General features: G+C 36.4%; 2 protein-coding genes and 1 non-coding gene across 16 annotated transcripts; 2 read left to right on the top strand and 1 right to left on the bottom strand.

Moving 5' to 3' along the window:
• Window positions 1-512: 512 nt before the first annotated feature.
• LOC100253493 (trans-cinnamate 4-monooxygenase-like) lies at window positions 513-4,338 on the top strand. The gene is made up of 3 exons (XM_002266202.4): window positions 513-1,662; window positions 1,866-1,999; window positions 3,562-4,338. The coding sequence occupies exons 1-3, from the start codon at window positions 878-880 to the stop codon at window positions 4,158-4,160; spliced, it is 1,518 nt and encodes a 505-aa protein (XP_002266238.1). The 5' UTR covers window positions 513-877; the 3' UTR covers window positions 4,161-4,338.
• A 3,635-nt stretch (window positions 4,339-7,973) lies between these two features.
• LOC132253993 (small nucleolar RNA snoR100) lies at window positions 7,974-8,086 on the bottom strand. The gene has a single exon (XR_009465944.1). It is a non-coding gene; the product is annotated as a small nucleolar RNA snoR100 (small nucleolar RNA).
• A 1,153-nt stretch (window positions 8,087-9,239) lies between these two features.
• On the top strand, window positions 9,240-20,939 carry LOC100853672 (uncharacterized). 14 transcript variants are annotated; one of them, XM_010652511.3, is made up of 20 exons: window positions 9,240-9,347; window positions 10,229-10,260; window positions 10,336-10,427; window positions 11,029-11,051; window positions 11,293-11,471; window positions 12,156-12,269; window positions 12,400-12,442; window positions 12,707-12,783; window positions 13,009-13,104; window positions 13,703-13,757; window positions 14,873-14,969; window positions 16,620-16,842; window positions 17,211-17,376; window positions 17,457-17,494; window positions 18,892-18,964; window positions 19,043-19,147; window positions 19,244-19,269; window positions 19,380-20,343; window positions 20,480-20,529; window positions 20,613-20,939. In XM_010652511.3, exons 3-20 carry the CDS (start codon window positions 10,386-10,388, stop codon window positions 20,798-20,800), a joined length of 2,559 nt encoding a protein of 852 aa, XP_010650813.1. In that variant the 5' UTR covers window positions 9,240-9,347; window positions 10,229-10,260; window positions 10,336-10,385; the 3' UTR covers window positions 20,801-20,939. The 14 variants fall into 14 exon arrangements, with proteins under 14 accessions (XP_010650813.1, XP_010650811.1, XP_019076075.1 ...); XM_019220533.2 differs by lacking the exon at window positions 10,336-10,427 and having other exon boundaries at window positions 9,241-9,347; XM_019220531.2 differs by lacking the exon at window positions 9,240-9,347 and having other exon boundaries at window positions 9,408-10,260.
• The last annotated feature ends 31 nt before the right edge of the window (window positions 20,940-20,970 follow it).

Raw genomic sequence — 20,970 nt, 5'->3', positions numbered from 1 at the left:
GTGGAAATATAATTTTAAATAATTTATTAATTTTAAATTTATTTTTTATTTTCATTGATTTTTTAGAAATCAAATATAGTAGAAGAGTGGGATCTTAAAATTGAATTGATTTAGATTTAGGACTTGAGTTTAACAAGTGAGTTGAATCTCAAAATTTTTATATTTATCTTAATTTCAGGTGGAATAGATTAAAAGGAATTATCCAATTATTATTCTAAATAATTTGAAGAATGGAAAATATTGAATGTCACAAGTATTAATGGTAGGAAATCCATGATGCAACGAATAAGGAAACCGTGGCAAATCCTCCTCAGCCTCAAAACCAAATTCCCCGCAATTCACCAGTCACTGCCACATAATGTTATAGGACCCACTATTACTAACTGGCGCAAGCAGTAATTGGATGAGATTTTAAAACTCCTTGTGCACGAAAACTATTTAAACAAAATTATTATAATGTGTAGTGCTAGAACATATGAGTAGGTTGGTCACGTGAAAAAATAAAATGAGAGCCATTGGATTAGAAGGATAGTTGGAGTGTGGTGGGGGTACGCAGAGGATAGGAGCTCCTTCACTTTGAAAGGTCCATCAATTTGACGCTTTCGCTCCACCCACCCCCTTACCTACTCCCTTCAAACTCGTCACCCTGAATCTGGCGGACCTACCCCTCAAAAGCGCCGTCACATTTCACGCCGTCAATATAGGACTCTCACCCACTCCCTCGCACTCGCCTACTCCCACCTAACGATTCCCGTCAGCCCGAGCCGGCGCTATTGCTTCACTCATTTCCCTATATAAGCCCATCACTACACCCACCATCAACCATATCCACCATCCGCCACCCACCAGCCCTCAGGCACCATCCACCGCCACAACCATGGATCTCATACTCATAGAGAAAGCTCTGTTAGCGGTGTTCTGCGCTATAATTCTGGCCATCACCATCTCTAAGCTTCTGGGGAAGAAATTAAAGCTGCCTCCAGGTCCTCTGCCGGTGCCGGTTTTCGGGAACTGGCTGCAGGTTGGGGATGACTTGAACCACCTGAACCTCTCCGACTTAGCGAAGAAATTCGGGGACATTTTCATGCTGCGAATGGGGCAGCGGAACCTGGTGGTGGTGTCGTCGCCGGACCTGGCGAAGGACGTTTTGCACACTCAGGGAGTGGAGTTCGGATCACGCACAAGAAACGTGGTGTTCGACATATTCACAGGTAAGGGCCAGGACATGGTGTTCACGGTGTACGGTGAGCATTGGCGGAAGATGCGGCGGATCATGACCGTCCCTTTCTTCACCAACAAGGTAGTTCAGCAGTACCGCGTCGGATGGGAGGACGAGGCGGCGCGTGTGGTTGAGGACGTGAAGAAGAATCCCGAGGCCTCCACCAACGGAATCGTGCTGAGGAGACGGTTGCAGCTCATGATGTACAACAACATGTATAGAATCATGTTCGATAGAAGATTCGATAGTGAGGAGGATCCGTTGTTCGTGAAGCTCAAAGCCTTGAACGGAGAGAGGAGTAGACTGGCTCAGAGCTTCGAGTACAATTATGGAGACTTCATTCCCATTTTGAGACCATTTTTGAGAGGCTACCTGAAAATCTGCAAGGAAGTTAAGGAGAGAAGGTTGCAGCTCTTCAAGGACCATTTTCTTGAGGAGAGGAAGTAAGTTTTCTATTCCATTTTTTCAGGATTCTCCATTCATAAATTCGATTTTTTTCCCTCTTTTGAACCTGATTTAGGGTTAAAATTAGCCAAATCCATAAATTTTCCACTTACAACGTAGAAAGTGAATTACATGGTCAACCTTCACTATTCGTACAAATCAAGAAAAGAAAATCTAAAATGGAAACTGTGATGGTCTGCAGGAAGCTGGCAAGCACAAAGAGCACAGATCACAACAGTCTGAAATGCGCCGTTGATCATATTTTGGATGCTCAGCAGAAGGGTGAGATCAACGAGGACAACGTCCTTTACATTGTGGAGAACATCAATGTTGCTGGTATATCCCCTTTCCCCCTTAACTTGTCTCCTATAAATTTGTCTGTGTTCTTCGCGTCAGAAATCGTTTAGTCTCTTTTTCAATCATGGAAAATGATCATTGTTTTTTTACTCAATTTAATATTTAAATATTAGGTTGTTTTTATAGTATTTTATTTTTATTAAGTATTAAAAAATAAAAAAACTAATATATAATTTTTTTTATTAAAAAAAAATTATATATTTTGATTTTTTTTATTTAATAAAAGATTTACAATAAATAATAAAAAAATAGAAAAACAAACCCTGGAGCCCATCTTTGACTCACGGGAGTAAGAGGTGTAAGAGGGTCATTACCCGACAATCCCATGGAATATAAGGGCGCTACGTGCCTCAATGGGAGTAAGTAATTATATGAGATCCCATGGGAGTAGTTAGATTCCTTTTTAGGATTACTTCAACTTTGCACCGTGGATTGGAGTTGATTTTTCAATTTTATATATTGGACAAGGTCAGGACTGGGCTCCATGGATAGATTGGGAGTCGCTGTCCAATTGGCGCAAGATAAGCTATAGCTTATACTAGCCTCTGAAAAACCAAAAAAAATTAATGGAGAGAGATAAGCTTTGAGGGAGACCACCAAGGGATGAATGTCAAGTGAGAGATAGGGTGCACGTGACATCATTGTTAGTTTGTCCCAATTCAACTCATGTGGTTGATTTAGAAAAGTGGGTTAGGTGTTAAAAGCTTGGGTTGAGTTGGGTTTACTTTAGCTTTCAAGCTCACCTACCACAGCCCAATCGGAGCGCCTCTGTTTGTGCTTTGGTGTTATGATTGCTTGTTTGTATGGTTGCCCAAGTTGTACCCTTTCTCACATTAGGATAACTAAAAGTAAACAGGAGAGAGAACCTTGATTTTGTCTCCCTTGTGGCTTGGAAAACTTCTAAACCTTGACTTTTTCTATCTTAACCCTTCAAGAGTTTCTAAAATGAGTTCTTTTGTAATGGGTACTAGTCAACTTTTAAGCATCGGTTGGCATGATTGAGAGATCATGAACTGCCACATCTCTTTATGGTTGGTTCTTTGGTTGGCTGTCAGATGGTGTCTTTTCAAAGTATGAATAGAACGATAAAAACTGAGATGAGGCCTATTGTTTTTCTGGACTTCCCATTTTGTCCCATGGCACCATGACCATATCTTTACCGACGTTGAACTACTTAACTACCCCTTTTTAAGCCATTTCTACCATAGAAAAATCTCCTTTCCAATTATCTTTTTTATATGGTATGAAACATCAACTAGACCATATGTTTAAGTTCCCAATTAGAGATCTAAAACAAAAGGGTTGACCCATCTTTTGTTAAGCTGCTGGGAATAATGTACACTTCCTCCATAGGCGACCTCAGACCATGACATAAAGTCAAATAGTCAAATAAACTGTAAAGATTTAGATTATTGGGTTGTGGATCAATACTGCATGTCAGGCTAACAACCCGAGTTTACCTTTTAAATGATTCTTTCCTAACATTTTAAGAAATGGGTTGGGACTGGAACCATGTTAATGTGAAAAATTTGTGTATGCAGCTATTGAAACAACGTTGTGGTCAATCGAGTGGGGCATTGCAGAGCTGGTGAACCACCCTCACATCCAGAAGAAGCTCAGGGATGAGCTGAACACTGTGCTTGGACCTGGCGTCCAAGTCACCGAGCCTGATATCCAAAAGCTTCCATATCTTCAGGCTGTAATCAAAGAAACTCTCCGGCTAAGGATGGCAATTCCTCTCCTGGTCCCCCACATGAATCTGAATGATGCAAAGCTCGGTGGCTATGACATTCCTGCTGAGAGCAAAATCCTGGTGAACGCATGGTGGCTTGCTAACGACTCTTCCAAGTGGAAAAAACCAGAAGAGTTCAGGCCAGAGAGATTCCTGGAGGAGGAGTCCAAGGTTGAGGCCAATGGCAATGACTTCAGGTACCTCCCGTTCGGTGTTGGAAGAAGAAGCTGCCCTGGAATCATTCTTGCTCTGCCAATTCTTGGTATCACAATTGGACGTCTGGTTCAGAATTTTGAGCTCCTCCCTCCTCCTGGACAGGCCAAACTTGACACCACAGGAAAGGGTGGGCAGTTCAGTTTGCACATCTTGAAGCATTCCACCATTGTGGCAAGGCCAATAGAAGCTTGAATTTCCCACTCTCCACTCAATATCTTCCTTTCACCCCCCGCCCACCCTTTTTTTTTTTTTTTTGTCCTGTCACTTTTGAGGTTTTTAAAGATGAAGATGGGAAACTATTATGCTTCATGTGGTTTGTGACTGTAAGTAAATCTATGAATTTGCAATAATTTCATGTTATTCCTTCTTACTTTCCCACTTTTTCATGTTGCCACATCTTTCCATGTCCAAAATGTTTCTTCAATTGGTACCCTGACCTTGTGGGTTACTAGTATCTTTTGCCGCAGCTACGTGGCAAGATTCATACCATGTCCCGCAAAAGGTTAGGGCATGGCGGTAGCCGGTAGGTATGCTTTTATCATTGGAGTCGATGAGGCATTTTATCAAACACTTGGAGGGAATAGCTCTTTCAAGGTTTGCAACCTTAGACGTGTGACCATGGTACGATGGCATTCGTTTCCGATGTTGGCACACTCATTTGAAAGCATTGATAGCCCACAGAACAGGGGTTGGTGTAGCGTGGGCTAGATGGGCAGCAAATGCACCAACGGTCACTCGGTCAGCACGCAAGATGACTGTGGCGCCGGTCATCTACGCGGCATCGCATAGTCTTAGGCAGGGAGGGGAGCGACGTGGTGCGCACTGCAGCACAGCCAAGTGCACACAGGCGGCAACCGATTGGAGTTAGAATCTTTGGTCCGTGCCAAAATGAAATCCGGTAGGCTTTCATACTAGTATTTAGAAGCCTGGATAAACTATAAAGCTTTTAAGCTTTTCCTAGTAATTTTCAAAATAAAGTATCCCCGTGAACAGGCCAAAAGTTTGATTCACCTCAATAAAAATTAAGTGCCTCTAAATTCGACCACCTGTAAATACCTCGAGGTTTCCTATACCTGAGAAGATTTGCATAGAATAAAAAAAGGCTCTTACAAGTAAGAAAATAATTAGTCATATATCATTAAATTTTTGCTCTATGCAATTCAATTTTTACTTTGCACCAAAGACTACAAAAGAAAGAAAGAAAAAAAGTAATTTCTTGAAAGTTTCATGATCAAGGAACCTACAAATAGCTCCTCCTAATTGAGAGAAGGGCAAATCATCCTCTTCCATTGATTCCTCTCTATATCCACCAAGCTGATGAATAAAAATTCAATTATTAATGGATGAATTTTATCACCTTCGTGTATTTAACATTTAGGGCTTATTTGGTTCTTGATCGGGTAACAAGTTACATGGGCATCACATACATCAAGTTTGATTTTCACACTAAGGACCTTCCCAAGGCTTGTTTAATTATTGTTTGATGACAAGTTGTACGGGTATATCATGCCATAAAAACTAATATGATGTATCAAACCAAAATGACTTATAACTCTTTTGGGAATAATTTTGAAAAGGAATAAAAGTGTTTTCTTGTAGAAATTAGGTGATAGTCAATTTTTTTTAAATCACTTTTAAAAATCTAGAAAATCATTTAAAGTGATTTTTACACCATCACTCCAATGATTCTTTAAAAAATCACCTTTTATTATACTATATTTTATATAAAAAAATGCTATTAAAACATTTTATTTTTATTTTTGCTTATATCCAACACAAGTGATTTTCTTTAAAAAAAAAGTTTTCAATTGAAGCACTACCAACAAAAATGCTTCAAGATAAAAGTGTTTTAATCAAAATCATTCCCAAACATGCTCTTAATTGACAAAATATTGTTACATACGCAAGTGCATTAGAAATTGGATATATATCACATTTAATAACTTTTCTAAGATTTGTTTGACTTTTGATTATGCAACAAGTTATATGAGCACGCAATGTCGTATGTATCAAGGTTAGGTTAGTGCTAGACTAAGACAACAAAGATGACGGAGTAGATAACCAACATGACATGATTAACCATATATTGCATAAACAAAAGTAAGCATATTAGAAGGAAAATTATATGGTATGACTTTTAAAAAGATATTATCACACCTAAGGACCATCCAAAGGCTTGTTTGACTTTCAATTGGATAAAGTCAAGTGAGCACAAGATGGAATTATGTAGAGGAGGCATGCATCAAGTTTATCACTATTAGAGAGCGAAAATAATGTGGTAGACTTTGATAGCCAAGATGGTTGGATTAGTAAGATATTGCATGCATAAAAGCACATTAGAAGAAGAAATATATGGTGTGGCTTGATTAATGAGCTATGGTTACACCTAAGGGCCTTCCAAAGGCTTTTCTTTACTATTAATTAGATAACAAGTCACGTGGGCACATGATCAAATCATGTAGACATAACATGTATCAAATTTGGTTATTGTTGAACAACCCATATAACATGTGAGACAATTAAGATGACCATAATAGTAATATATTGCATACACAAAAGTATATTATATGAAGGAATGTATGATATGACTTGATTAATGAGATATCGTCCCACCTAAAGGCCTTCCCGAGATATTTTCACTTTTGATGAAGCCATGAATCTTCATCAAGACTATGCATTCATCAAAATAGAAGCACCAAAATAAATCAAAATAAACTAGCAACCACCTCCTTCCTTCAATAATTAATATGATTTTTCTCCCTTTTTGTAACAAATTGGCAAAAATGTTCAAGAAGACATTCCACAACTCTCCTTGAAAATGCATACTAATAGCTTATGTGAAAATGGGGTAGAAATGGAGAAGGAATCAATGAAAGAGAGAATTGAGGAAACATATACTACTTTCTCCCTACATTTTCAAAAGAATTTCCTCCCTTTCAATTATCATGATTTTTATGTTTTGGAACATATATTCAACAAAAATAATAAAATTGACCTTGACACATAATTTTGTACACATTCACTGCATTTCATGCTCACAAAAAAGCCCCAATATTTCATTGAGAAAAAGAGGTTAAATTAATATTGATGCATCATATTCCAAATGCCTTGTATATTAAAATAAATTCAAACACATCTGGGTCATACCAATACCCAAATACTCCCATATTCTATTTAAGGTTGTAATTTGATGGGTTTGTCTAATTCAATTATTGACCATTTTTAATATTTAATTTGACTTAAAATGAAGTTTTTTTTTAATTTAAACTTAATTTGAGATTTAAGTGACATTTGTTTTTTTGACTTTTGCTCAAAATAATTTATTTTTAAAATTTAAATTATTTTTTTTTCAGTTTTTCATTACTTATTATAAATTATTTATTAAATAGAAAATTTCAGAATATGTGATTTTTTTTAAAATAAAAAAATAACATATTAATTTTTTTTATTTTTAATAATTAATAAAAATAAAATAGTAAAAAAAAAAAACAACCTAATATCTAACACTATTAAATATTAATATTCTAAGTTAAAAAACAAAGGTGAATAACCTGACCCTACCTATCAGATTTAACATCTTTATCATATTTATAATTTGTATTATCATGGATAATAATATTTATTTTATTTTAACTATAATATCAAATTACAATTATATCGTATAGAAAAATGCATAGATTTTGATTCGTACACTCCTCCGATCAACTCAACCTAAGTGTAAAGTTAGGTTAGGTTGGATTGAGATCGGGTACTCTTGAGGTGGGATGGGATTAGGTTAGAGTAGGGTTGATTTTTAGTTAGAGGTGGGATTGGGTTGGTGTTAGGGTTGATTTTTTCAAATTCAGATTAGACTTAGTAATCTGAAAACAAAAACAAAATATTACATTGTCTTCCCATTTTCAAAAACAAAAAAAACAAAAAAATAAATCTCATCCGAAATAAAAATAACAGTATCATTTGAATCTAAAAAATTATGTGTTTCGAAGATGAGGAAAAGAAAAAAAAAAATGTAGGTCTGATCCAGGCCCCCAAATCAAAGCCCCGAAAGGCATCAGAGAGAGCAGACATGATGACCTTAGAATTCAATCTCTGTGCACATTACCATGCTTCCTTCATTATTTCTACATCCAGAGCATCGGCTTATTGTACACAGATCACCATCCTCACAAGATTTGACAACAAACAAACAAAAGAATCGGTTGAGAAAAAGAATCGAAGCACAAAATCAAAACATCTATTGAACAAGAATACCCCAGTATCTGAGATTTGCTCATAGCCCCAAACGATTATTTATAGGCGATACGAGAGACCTGCTAGGGTTTTGCACCAGAAATCACGATAAAACCGCTCTTATCTCTCTAAATAACGGAACTGCACCTCTACTTGCTTTATTGGGCCATTTCGTGTTGACCCAAAACTGGACTGGACCGGTCCAATGTAAGGAGAATATCGGGCCCATGCAGAGTTGATATATTAATTTTCGGGATTAAGTTAAAAGTCAATTAGATTGCATTCGATGTGGATTTTTCTTCTTGCTTACCGATGAAAAACTAGTTGTATATTGTGCTATGATTGGTTCCGCGACCATTCATTACCTAACTCGTATTGGACTAAAGGATTGGGCTACAGTTGCCTGAACTAAGTTTGGGCCTGGCCTCGGCAGAGTAGGGTCCATGCTTGTTTCTTGGGCTTAAACTACCCTTGACACTGGGCTCGGTTGGGCTGGGTCTAGCCTAGCCTCTTCAACTTGACTAGCCCAAAGCTCTCTGCTCAACCCTTCGTACAATATCATCCCTTAATTTTATAAAAATTAAGATAAAAAGCAATAGGTTTTGTTTATGGTACGGACGGGCTGCTTTGGGGTAACTGATTGCAAAACGTCATGCGTGTAGCAAGATCACAATGCCTTGTACCTTGTAAGTGATTCTACTACTGTACTTTATACCTTGATTCAATGTAATAGTAATCTAAATCACGTGTTTAATATGATATCGAATCACTACCATCCGGGGCAAAGCCAACCAAGGTACAAACCCCTAAAAAATGTTTAAAAAAAAAAAATTAAAATTTCACTTTTCACAAGAGGAATCAAACCACCGACTAGCTTCTACTTCTACTGAAAAGTGTTCAAGCTGAGCCATTGGGTTAAGACCCACATCTTTTATAATTGGCAAAATTTAATTTATGGATCTGAGACCACCCAATTGGTGAAGCCCATTACCCAAGCAGCTCACCCCTGGGCCCAACTATAGCATTTCAATTGGACGAAATTACCCTTTCATTTCTCATCAAAAACTCATCAGTCCTCCCAGTGGCAGAATTTTCCCTCCATCCAAACACACAAATTTGGAGGTCGGTGATCACCGCTGCAATCTTCAGGTGATCTCTTCCTCTGATCATTATCATCATTGTCGTCGTTTTTCGGCTTCAGTGCCTGACCAGTGGAATTCTTTTCGGAGTATTCTGTATGGAAAAAAAAGAGGATAATTCGTTGTAGTCTTAGTCTATTCTTGGTTTTGAGTTTGATGGTCAGAACACTTTGATTCATTTCATGTCCTTACCGACTCAGAAAGCTTCTTCTAAAGCTGCGACATCTTGAATGCCTCAACTCCTCAACCCAAAATCCTTTTCTCTATCTCATATAGTCTTGTGGTGTATTCAATCCACGTTGTGGTCCTTTTGTGGATTGGTACCAAAATCTCTTGCTTTAGGTTGGATTATGCTCATAGAGTAGGATATCATTATGTCTAGGTTTGAGTTTCTCATGTTTAATTTTGTCATTATCATTTTCTTCCTTCTTTTTCTTTGGAAGGACCATTTACAAATTGTTTGAAAATATACACTCAACTTAAAAATTTGGCGTGCCAGTGCTGTTATTCATCACTCGTAGACTTGCAATTGCCTTTCCTTCTGCTCTACTGCCATGCTCATGATCAAGATGTTTTGACAACTATGCCTTTGCCCTCCATTTTGTTTCTTGTTAGGTTGCAGATTTTGAATTTCTCCGTCTTTATTTTTCAGAATTTATAGGATTAGAATTTTGTACTGCTAATACGAGTATTTAATTTAAATCATACTTCCCCTTCCCTCAATAAAGTTTTCTTATGAAGTTGATTCCCAGATTTCCTAAATTCTGCATAATATTAGTGGAATTCTTTGCATTAGAGTACTATTGCATTCCCAACTTATGCAATTTAGCAGTGAGAATAACTAAAAACACTTCTAATGAATTTTCATATCCATCGTAATGAATTTTGCAGATAATCTTGACTCTTGAGCAATTGGATTTATGGTAACTATTCACCTCCATCTGGATATTTGTTTTAAATTTTCATAAGTTCAGCAAATCATGTTAGGTGGGTGGTAGTTTTTGTTCTATTTTCACTGCATGTGAGGAGAAAGGTTGTGTATCTTGCAATGCTGCAATGGATGGGAGGATCAAGGCGGAAAGTGACAGCTGTAAGTGCAGTTGGAATTTAACTTCTACTGAGTTTTGTAAGCTGTAATTGTCAACTGATCAAGAATTCATTGATCTTAGGTTGGTAAAGAGTCGTTTAATTCTCTAGTTTTAAAAATGTTTGTTCTATGTGATTATAAGTATTTCAGTACATGATTAAGTTCATGAAGAGCAAAGTCCAACTAAGTCATTTTATAGATTAGCAGATGTTGGCTAGAAGTAATGACTTTCTGCAGTAGGCCACTGCAATCAACCTTAACTAATGGTGGTTTGCTTTCCCAAAGAAATACTAAACTGGATATTCGGTGATTTTCTTACTGTAACATATTCTTTACAACACATCTCTGAAACAACAGCATAACCAGTTACACTAATGTAAAATCCTTCTTTTCCCATTTTGCTCAAGATATACGAGTTTGCACCTCATATGCGTGTTGGTAGAGAAACTCTTGATGCTTCACTTTTTCATCAGTAATTTGAGATATTTGTCATTCAAGTATACTGTGACGTGTATGATTATTATTTTTTTGTTTTATTCATTTATTTATTTTTTTGTTTTGTGCATGATATTGTTTCTTGTGATGAAAATGGGGAATGATTCAGACAAGAAAGTCAACACAAAAGAGGTATAGGAGATATGTTAATTTTCTTTATGTTTGCCTCAAAATTCATAAATCTCATTTGGTCTAGCATGGAAATTTGCTCTGAAGGATTACAGTATTCAATGGATTACAGTATTATCATGGAATATAAAGCTCACAGTTATTATGTTGATGCTAATTGTTGTTGCATGCTTATTTTAAAATTTGAAATGGCATCAGATGCAGTAAATAGACCAGTCTTTGCCCTAACTTTTGATTTCCAAAGGCAAAAGCAATATTTTGAGCAAAGAAAGCGACAACAGCAGCACCATATAGCTGGACTAGAAAGCTATACTGATGGGGTAAGCTTATTAGGGCAAGACAACAAAGAACAACGATCACTAGATGTTCTCAGCTTGCTGAATTTGTCATCAATTGCGCAAGAATGCAAAACTCGCTCCAATGGTAAGTTTATCAGTCTATTAATTTTAAACTTGCCAAGAAGCTACTGCCAGCATATTTCTGTTTATCTCCCTTATATTGTTTAAAGTGGTTGAAATCAAGTTATGGTGCTGAATCATGTGGTTTTATTAGTAAAAATGGATCAGATTTATAAGGTTGTATATTTTCACAAACACGGCTCAAACACTCAGAAGCATGATGCTCAATTATATAAGCAAACTAATCTCTTATGAAAAAAAAAGCCAACAAATCCAGAGAACAGCTTTGATTTTATGGCTACAAAATTTACTATTTTATACAACTCAATCAGTTTTTCCCTTGTACAAACCTCCATCCTCATTCATTCAAAAGTATTTCTTAGCACCACAACTATGGCACTTCTATTCCTAACTCTGCAGTTAGTTTATGGCTTTTAATTTATCCAATGAGTCAAAACTTGGAGAATTGGTGGGGTATGATCATTCAAATTCAGAAGGGCAACCATGTGTTAGTAATCTGAATTGACTTTTTTAGGAATGTTTCTCCATGAATGATATGTTCGTAAGATTGGTTCTTGCTTTAAATATTCTGTTTGGATGGCATGATACATTTTGTGCATGTTATTAGTGGTGTTGTTCAAATTCTAATATTTTATAACTTCTCTTTATCTTTTCTTTCTTCTGCTTTCCTACTTCCATAACCATATAGTAGGGGAAAATTCAGAGGTCAACACTTCCACAGTGAACTATCAGGTTAAGAAGGGTCCACCAACAATCCTTACCAATGGAGAAACTCCTGCAGACTATGTTGAATTTAATGAAAGTATGTTTTTTTAATTAGCTGTACATCCTTATAAACTTAGACCGAGTTTACTCACAGAAAGTCATTTTTCTCTGAAATTTGTTAATTTTGATATAAGATTTAATATTATGATGGTTATATGCTGAAACAGGAGCTTCATCAGGCTACCAAGTGGAGATTGTACCCCCAAAGAGGTGTCTGTCTGCATTGGTTCTAACAGTATTATATGAACTGATACAAACATGGATTAGTAGTATTCTTGCAGTACTATTGAGCAAGGGGTTCATTATGTCCATGTGTTTGCTTGTCTGCTGGTTGCTGCATCTGTTTTGATTTCTGCTCTTAGTTGTTGCATGTATCTGTCTGTTTACACGCATCTGTGAGGTTGTTCTGCAACAGTGCATCTTGTCCTTGTGGAGAGTTGATTATTTTTTATTGTCTTGTTGGGTATTACTCAGTGATGCTGATAGGCATAACAACGCTTTTAATGGAAAAGGTGACAAACCAGATAATTGGAAGACAGCCACAGAGCATCGTAAGTAACAATATCCATCAAACACAAGTTTTATACTTACTCCCTTACATGTTCACTATGGCTTGTGGTTTCTAATGTTTAAGTTGTTTGTTTCTGGAGTACTTGGTTAATGCAGCCTTTCTATGTGGACATTCACCTTTCTTGCTGCTAGGTTTGGTCATTATAGATATGTCTGAAGATTCATTCTCTTAACCTTTTTTCCTTTCCCTTCTCTGTTTTCTCCAGAGCTTTCTGTTTTTGATTTACTTGGTGATGATGGACCATATGGCAATTTAGAGGGAAGTCCAGTATGTGAAGCTCATGTTGCATTTTCTGTTGAAGGTAAGGCCTTACTAGATTTAGAATTCAGAGCAGGTCTTATGCTTCCATTCATCATTTTCTTGGCAAGCTTAATTTGAAGATAGATGATTTATTATGCAAAACAAATTATTTCTTGCCACTGCATCACTTGAACTTTGTTATTTTTAATTCTAATCCATGGTTAAGATATATCTAAGGTAAAAAGAAAGCTAGCCTTGTAAAACAGGAAAACTTTTATGCCAGAAACTAGAGAAACTCTCTAATGGTAAGTTGGTAACAAATTAGTGATGAACTCTGAAAATTTCAATGAAATTAGATTAGTCTGTTAAAATTGAACTAATTCCTCAAGAAATGCAGCTATTCCATGTTCGTTCATTTTAACATTTCCTATGGGAATGAGAAATGTGCAGTCTTCATATGATTTGTCTTACCAAGCATCTCTACAGTCAGAGAAGTCTGTCTTCAGGATGTTTGCTTTACATAATGTACTTTCAAATGCAAGCATAATAATTTCTTTTTTCTTTCTTTATCAAGAAATAATATCCCTTAATGGCTGTATAAGGCTTTCATTTTATTCTTCCTGCACTAGTTTTGTTTAAGCCCTGCTCTTGCTCATCAGGTTTAGGTAAAGTGGGAACAGAAACACCTGTTCATTCACCGCACCAACCTCACAGGTAATTGTAACACATTTAGATTCAAATTTTCAGAATATTACAGTAAGTAAGACACTGAAATTAATTGGGATTGTTTATGGATAATATACTGTGGTAATGAAATTCTGTTTTGGCATACATAATTTTCTGTTACCAGGCCTTATTCCTATTTATTGCTGTCATTGTCTGATTGTGAAAATCCTTTGTAATATTCCGCTTGCTCAATCCTTTGTTTTGAGGACTATTCCACATCAAATCACTATAACAGAAACCAGTAGGAGATTTCTATGTTTTCATTGCAACTATAATTGAATAAATGGACTAAGCAAGTGGTATGTTTTCATTGCAACTATTTTTGAATGATTGGACCAAGCTTTCATGGAAATGAAGCTATACAAAATAATTTTTGTGTGCAACTGCTTGAGTTGATAAAAATGTTTTTATTAGACATGGAGAGAGGATGTTCTTGTTGGTTATGAGCTAATAGTTCATATCCTGCATTACAATTGGGCTTAGGATTGTTCTTATGGCTCATTTATTTGGTGAAAAATGTTTCAAGGTGTGTCTCAGAAATTCAGTTTCAATTTTTTAGTTTGCACCAAAATAATTTATGTAGTTTTATTAAAAGCAACAGTATAGATCTGAATACTTCCACCAAATTTTCAATTTAGTAGTGCTAAGTGGCAAACTAAATTTTATTGGAAGTGCCAATGTATGTTACTTTGTTAGTATCTGTGATATATACTAGAGAAATGATTGAAAGTTAAAACACCATAGTTTCAGTAACTGATTTGTTCTTTCACTGCTCTGCATCTACTCTAGGCATACTTTGGCCACTTGTACATTCACAACAATAAGTCAAGTGCTGTGCAAAACATCTTGTCTAATTATTAAGTTTGATAATTAAGAAATATATTTGATGCTTTGATTTGGTCACTTTTATTTTCATCATGTCATTACAACCAAGTGTTGTCCTCCAGCTCTTGTGGAAGCTGGTTCTTTAATGCATTCTTTACCAACTGAATGCCAAATCTTACATTTGATTTAATTTAAGTTCCTTAGGTGTTCCTGTATCTTGCTATAGACAAAGAAAGAGACTTTATCTGAACAGCACATTAGTTTTTGTGTGATTATAGAGTCTCTTCATATGATTGCTCATTACTGAAGGATGCAAGGCAACTTCGCTCTTCCAAGAATCTTAATTTTGTGCTGGACGACCTTGAAGTTGAAGTGGTGAGAGCATTATTGGTTACCATATTGTTATTGACAATAGTTGCTGCTGCATCGAACCATTTCTACTTAGCACATGTGTTATAGCTATTAAGTTTCTTTATAGGTTCCAACAGTACTCTTTTGTAATGGTGCCCTTTTTTTTTCCTCCTTGAAGCATTCACTTAAGATGGTTAGCCTTGTATGAAAATTTCAATTTTCTTCTTTACTCTGTCTATTTTGCTTCTGAATCATTAATAATAAGAAGATTATTGATATTTCTTCATTCTGTCATTGAAGCTATGCGTTCTTCCTGTTTGGTAGTTTACAGGCATGTCTTTGTGGATACAGTTCCATCTGATAACTGTCCACTTCTGAAACTATTTATATATGATAAATAACATGAGATCGATGTGTTAGAGGAACCCATTCTAAAGCCAGGGATTAACTGTCCACTATGCTTTATTGATTAAGAACGTTTTGCAATTTTTTATTTCACAAATAGATTTTAGTTTATTCCAGCTTTGATGTGAACAATGCAGTGAGACTTAGTTGAAACTTGCAATAGGAAGAGGGTGCATTTTGCTAGGGTAAGTGAGGAGTTGAAAAGCCCTTACCATAGGAAGGTTGTCAAGACTTCTTTTGCCTGGCTCAGAAAAGTGGAGATAAAGAAGCTGCTACACGAAATTAGGCTTTGCTTATTATTTGGAACATGGGTTCAGGCTGTTATGTAAGAAGAGGCATGATGGGCAAAGGTTTGCAAAATATAGGGCACTGGATAGAGCTTTACATGCAGCTAAAAAGGATTTAGTTTGATTTGGTTAATGGATGAAATAAAAATTAGGTGCATTAGTTTTGTGGATCTAATACCAAGTCAAGAGGGTACTGCGAATAAAGAGGTCACTGATTGTAACTTGGATCCCTAGGGGAGGGTGGTGGCATTCGATAACATTATTTGATAAGAAATAATAAGTTGAGGACTGAAGAAAAATGATATATTGATGGTGTTATAAGATGCATTTGACAAGGTACATGCTAGAAGGGCTCCACCCCAAGGGCAGCTCAATTGGTAGGCGCACCTGCAAGTAGGAGTACTGCAAATTGAAGGTTGTTTTTTTTAATTAAAAAAAAACGAGTGAAGGGAAAAAAATCGAACATATTAGATGGAATTCATAAGAATATTTTGCTAAATCGATGGTCTAATAAAGAATGTTATCTTTGTTAGTCCAGGATAGTGTAATAAGTTTTGTGCTGCTCCCAACTAGTTGTGAATAGAAATTGGCAGCCTTCAAAGAGTGAAGTTATATTTTATTATTAAAATATTAAAATGTGCTAACTTGTGTTCTGCTTCTGATCAAGTTGGATCTCTATTTTTTAGCAATTATTTAGTATATTCAGGAATCATCTACTGGTTCTCCTGAGGGGCCTTTATATTGAACAATAAATTCATTCCAAGATTGATGAATTGTTCTTGGTGTCTCATTTTATTTTCTTGTACCACCTACCTGAATCAACCTTTTTTCTGGATGATGTCAATCATGATTTCATATAGTTGTTTGTTGCTTCTATAGACTGAACTGAATATTTTCTATGGTTCATAATGTCCTACCATTCACTTTCTTAGTTACTTTTGTTGGAGATCTGAGAGATATAAGTATGATGTGCTAAATGCAGGGTTCCAAGATGCAAGATATCAATATGTCACCTAGTGGCAATTCTTTGGAGCTACCTTTCTACCCCATGGGCATAGAGGATCCCTTTAGCAACCCAAAGCAGGGAGTATCCACTTTCAGGGACTTCATGCATCATGGCGGCCATAGTAGTAAGATAAGGCGTTCTTTTGGTGATGAAGAAACCTTCTACAACATTAAAGATAAAAATGAAAATATATGGAATGGTAATTCCTTATTTACTTCTTTAACTTCTTTCCCTTTTTATATTTTGTTTGGTTTCAGACATTGCAACTTCTTGTGGCTTCTAAAATATTCAAGAAAATTTCCCTATCTCAGTTTTAATTAATATTCTGAGAATAGATTTCATATCTTTGACAAGCATCTATAATAACCATCTACATGAATATGTTTTTGTTGACAGTCAAATCTTAAATGAACTGTCATTTAATTCTGCCTTTATTGATGTACTCTAGCTATGTGATCTATTATGAACCTCTCTATCATCAATATAATAGCAATTATTGCTTTCCTTTTTTGTTTTTATTGAAAGTTGGCTTGGGTTGATCAGAATCTTTTTCATTTTGTTTACCAGGTAGTGTTGGCTTCCCAGATTACAACTCTCCTGATGATTGGGAATGTGATCTATCTTGGAAACACTGGCCAGGTCAAATGGATGGCACTTCTGCTGATTTTGTGAAAACTGGGAACCATGAACTATTAGATTTTACATCTGAAGGCCACTGCATATCGAAGAAAAGGTGTACTTATAGAAACTGACCTTCTCCCACTGTTTTAGATCACAATGTTTATCTTCTTGATCAAGTTTTTATCTGTGCAGGAATGCCATGAAAGCAAGAGACAGATTCAATATCTCAGGTGCATTTTTGTCATCAAAACTAAGAAATATTAGCCTCAACTTACATTTTTGTTTTTTTGGTCTCTAAACATTATGAAACTGAATGTTCTTCATGCCATTCTTTGTTCTCTTCAATCAGTGCATTTGTTTGTTCTGGTTGACGTGCAAGTAACAAGTAAAGCAAATTATTAGATTTTGTGTTCATTCTGCCATGATTAATTCAGAGATGTTCTGACATTCATGACCAAATTCATTGAGTAATATTATCTGGTATGTATTTCAAAGGACAGGGGATATGTTGATTCTTGTGTTTTCTCTTCTTCCTACTGATCTTGTCTGATTCTCCTGAAGAATATTGCTTAGGAAAAGGATTCTTTCTTCCTTAGCTTTTAACGTCAACAGAATCACATTGTGAATTTTTCTATTGGAGTTCAAGAAGGATCATGTGTGTGGTACTGGTACCATAGCTGTCTTATTCTACATTTATGTGTCATTTCCCTTTGATAAAAAAATTAAGATATATACTTAGATGCTTTATACCCTTACAAGTTTCAAGCCTTTTTTGTACTTAATCATTTGGAACATCATGTAAAGTTAGGGTTGCTAATGTATGTATCCAGTATCCCTACTTGTGTGACTTCTTGGTCTGAACAGAGCAATACTCCTTATCCCTTCTATTCCATTTGGTTTAGAAATTGGGATTTCCCTCCACATTTTCTAGGGTCCAGTTGTCAAAAGTTCCCAGAGGCAAGTCAAATTAGTTATTTAATCCACAGTTTGAGTTTAATGTATTTATTTTTTTATATACTGGCTCATTCCTTAGAAAACGAAGAAGATGCCATTTCTTGATTGAGCAAGATGGTTGTGCCTTGAATATTTACCTGTTGAATTAGAAGGTTATGAGATCCTCTGGGGGATGATTATTGCCCTGCATTAGTTTGTCTGAAGAGAAGGTTCTGATTCTAGGGAGTGCCCAGAGCAAACTTCATTCCCTGGGGTTTCCGGAGTTAACATGTTCACAGGAATAAAATTAGCCTGTCAGGCATGATGTGGCTAGGATTTGTATGTTTGTGTGGAGTGCAAAGGGAGATGAGGAAGTAGAGGGAGAATGAATTTATTAAGCAACCATGGTACTTTGTGAGATTCAGCACTCTCTGAAGAATAGAGATAAATTAGGAAGTTGCTTAATCTAAGGACATATTTAATTATTCACAATCCGGTGATATCTCTTTTTTCCTTCAAGACTGAAAATAGAAGAATAACTTGCTCTATTTCTGGCATCAGCACAATTTTGGTACACTTCATACAAAATTTATTGGTTTAAATGTACCGGCTTTTAGATTTCGTGAAATAGAGAATATTGGCATATGCTTGTTGGTTTATGTTTGATATTTTGTCATTTTTCTTTGGTAACCAGATTTATCTGCCCCTTATTTAAGGCACCAAACATCAGAAAATGATCATGACTTTGCGACTTCAGATGGCACCAGGTATGTCAAGTTAGCTAAGTGGGTAAATGGGTAACTCATGCATTTACTTGAAAGACATTTCTTGTATTCTGATGGTAGGTCTCCTATGCTAGGAAGGATTTGGGGCTTTACAGGTGTCAACAACCAACCAGATTGGCCTTCATTTGCGACAGAAGATTCAAGGGACAGTTTGAGTTTGCTTAGGTAAATGCTAGCCACTCTCTTCCTTATGTGGTGAATGGCATTTGTCCCTTCTGTTTATCATCTAATTCAGTACCACCTTTTGCAAACTTTTGACAGTGAAGAGTCATGCACATCCAGTGCAGGTTATTTTCATTTATTGTTACTGATGGTTCAATGATTTGGAATTTTTTTCCCCATTTTCAACTGAAATGTTCAATAAACTGAAATGATCTTTCTCGATAATTATTGTTAGTGAGGGGTGAGGCAACTTATAATCAACCATCAAATTCAATGGTTAGGAAGAGCTTGAGAAGACACGACAAAGGTTTTTGCAGCCGGGTAAATAAGTACAGTTCGAAGAATATGCACACCAAAGAAGCATGGTACAAGAATGGGGATGATATAGGATCAAGACCTAATAATGCAAATGGGTCAGGAGAGTTTACAAAGAAGTCACACCCATCAAGTTCTAAACCAGCACATCACTCAAACTCTGCATTTCTGGGAAAAGAAGGACCACATGAGAGTTGGTTGTTTGGGGATGGATATACTTCAGTTGATATAAATCCAGATTTCAGCTCTCTGTATCGAACCTCAGAGACAAAAAAAGCACCCCCTGGCCCCAAGTTTTGGACTGACAAACTCTCAGGTGCATTTCCAGTTCCTGAACTACAGATTGGTGCCAAAACATTGTATGAGCAATCCATAAGGGGTTTCCCTGTAGAATATTCACCTTCCAGCAGTTCTTTCTATGAAAAACCTGCATTCTACAAACCATCAAACCATACACACACTTATGGTTCCTCTATTTTCAATGACATTGGGGCCAGACCTGATGAGCCAGATTTTTCTCTGAAAATGGAAAGCAAGCCTCCAGATTCATTTCATATCGCTGGTTCTCTTGGAGATATAGAGTTCCCTGACATATCAGTGCAGGAAAGTGTTAGCAAATATGAGGAACACGCATCAAGTATCCAGCCAACTGATTGCCAAAAATTTGGGCTGGAAAAGGAAATTTCCAATGGGAACAATGGCTTATCCTCAGAAGCTAGGAAGCCAATGGACGCTTCAGATTCGAAGGACAACTGCAGTGGATGCCAAGAAACAGAAGATGAGACCCCAGAAATAGTAGCAAAAAACTCTCCTAAAAATGCAGAAGAGGCATCATCAGAGGTGAAGATCACGGAGAGGCTCGAGGGTAGTGAAGAGGGAAAAGGGTACGCTTCGACATCATAAAATCATTATGTAAAATTTACTACTTTCCTTCTCTTTTCCCTTGTTTTTTAAACTCAAAAATCATCATCATCATAAAACTCATGTTTTCCTTCTAATAAATTCTTGCACTGTTGTCAGATGTCACGATGATACACAATTACCTCTTGCATTCCTCAATAGGAATAGAGGTATTTTTCCATTATTTTGTTGGATTTTCTCCTGAGCTTTGAAGCTTATAGTATTAAACAGGTCTATCCGTTTCACTGACTAGTAAATCAAGAAACAGAAGTTCAAGGGTCTGAAGAAAGACTGGTGATGAGGAGAGAACAGAACAAATGTCTTGAGACTGTCGACCCGTCCTGCCAAGTGATGATGCTTGAAAGCTATGTTCTTCAACTTCTATGTGTGCAGAAAGTACTGAAGGAAGCATCCGCACAGGACCCTGAGAAGAAGGTATGACAAATTTCCAACATTTGTTAGGGACCGGAATCCTTTTGAAACCACGGGGTGAAGCAGTTGGCCTTTGTAGCCTGCTGTGTTCAAATGACTCTGATTTTTAACCGCTTAGTCTAGTGACAGAGTGTGATCTCTTCTTTCAGTAGTTCCGAAATTTTTTACTGTACGAAATC

The sequence above is a fragment of the Vitis vinifera genome, chromosome 6 (assembly GCF_030704535.1).
Source record: "Vitis vinifera cultivar Pinot Noir 40024 chromosome 6, ASM3070453v1".
Taxonomy (NCBI): Eukaryota; Viridiplantae; Streptophyta; class Magnoliopsida; order Vitales; family Vitaceae; genus Vitis; species Vitis vinifera.
The sequence above is the reverse complement of the archived record's forward strand: the minus strand, read 5'-3'. Positions and strand labels throughout refer to the sequence as shown.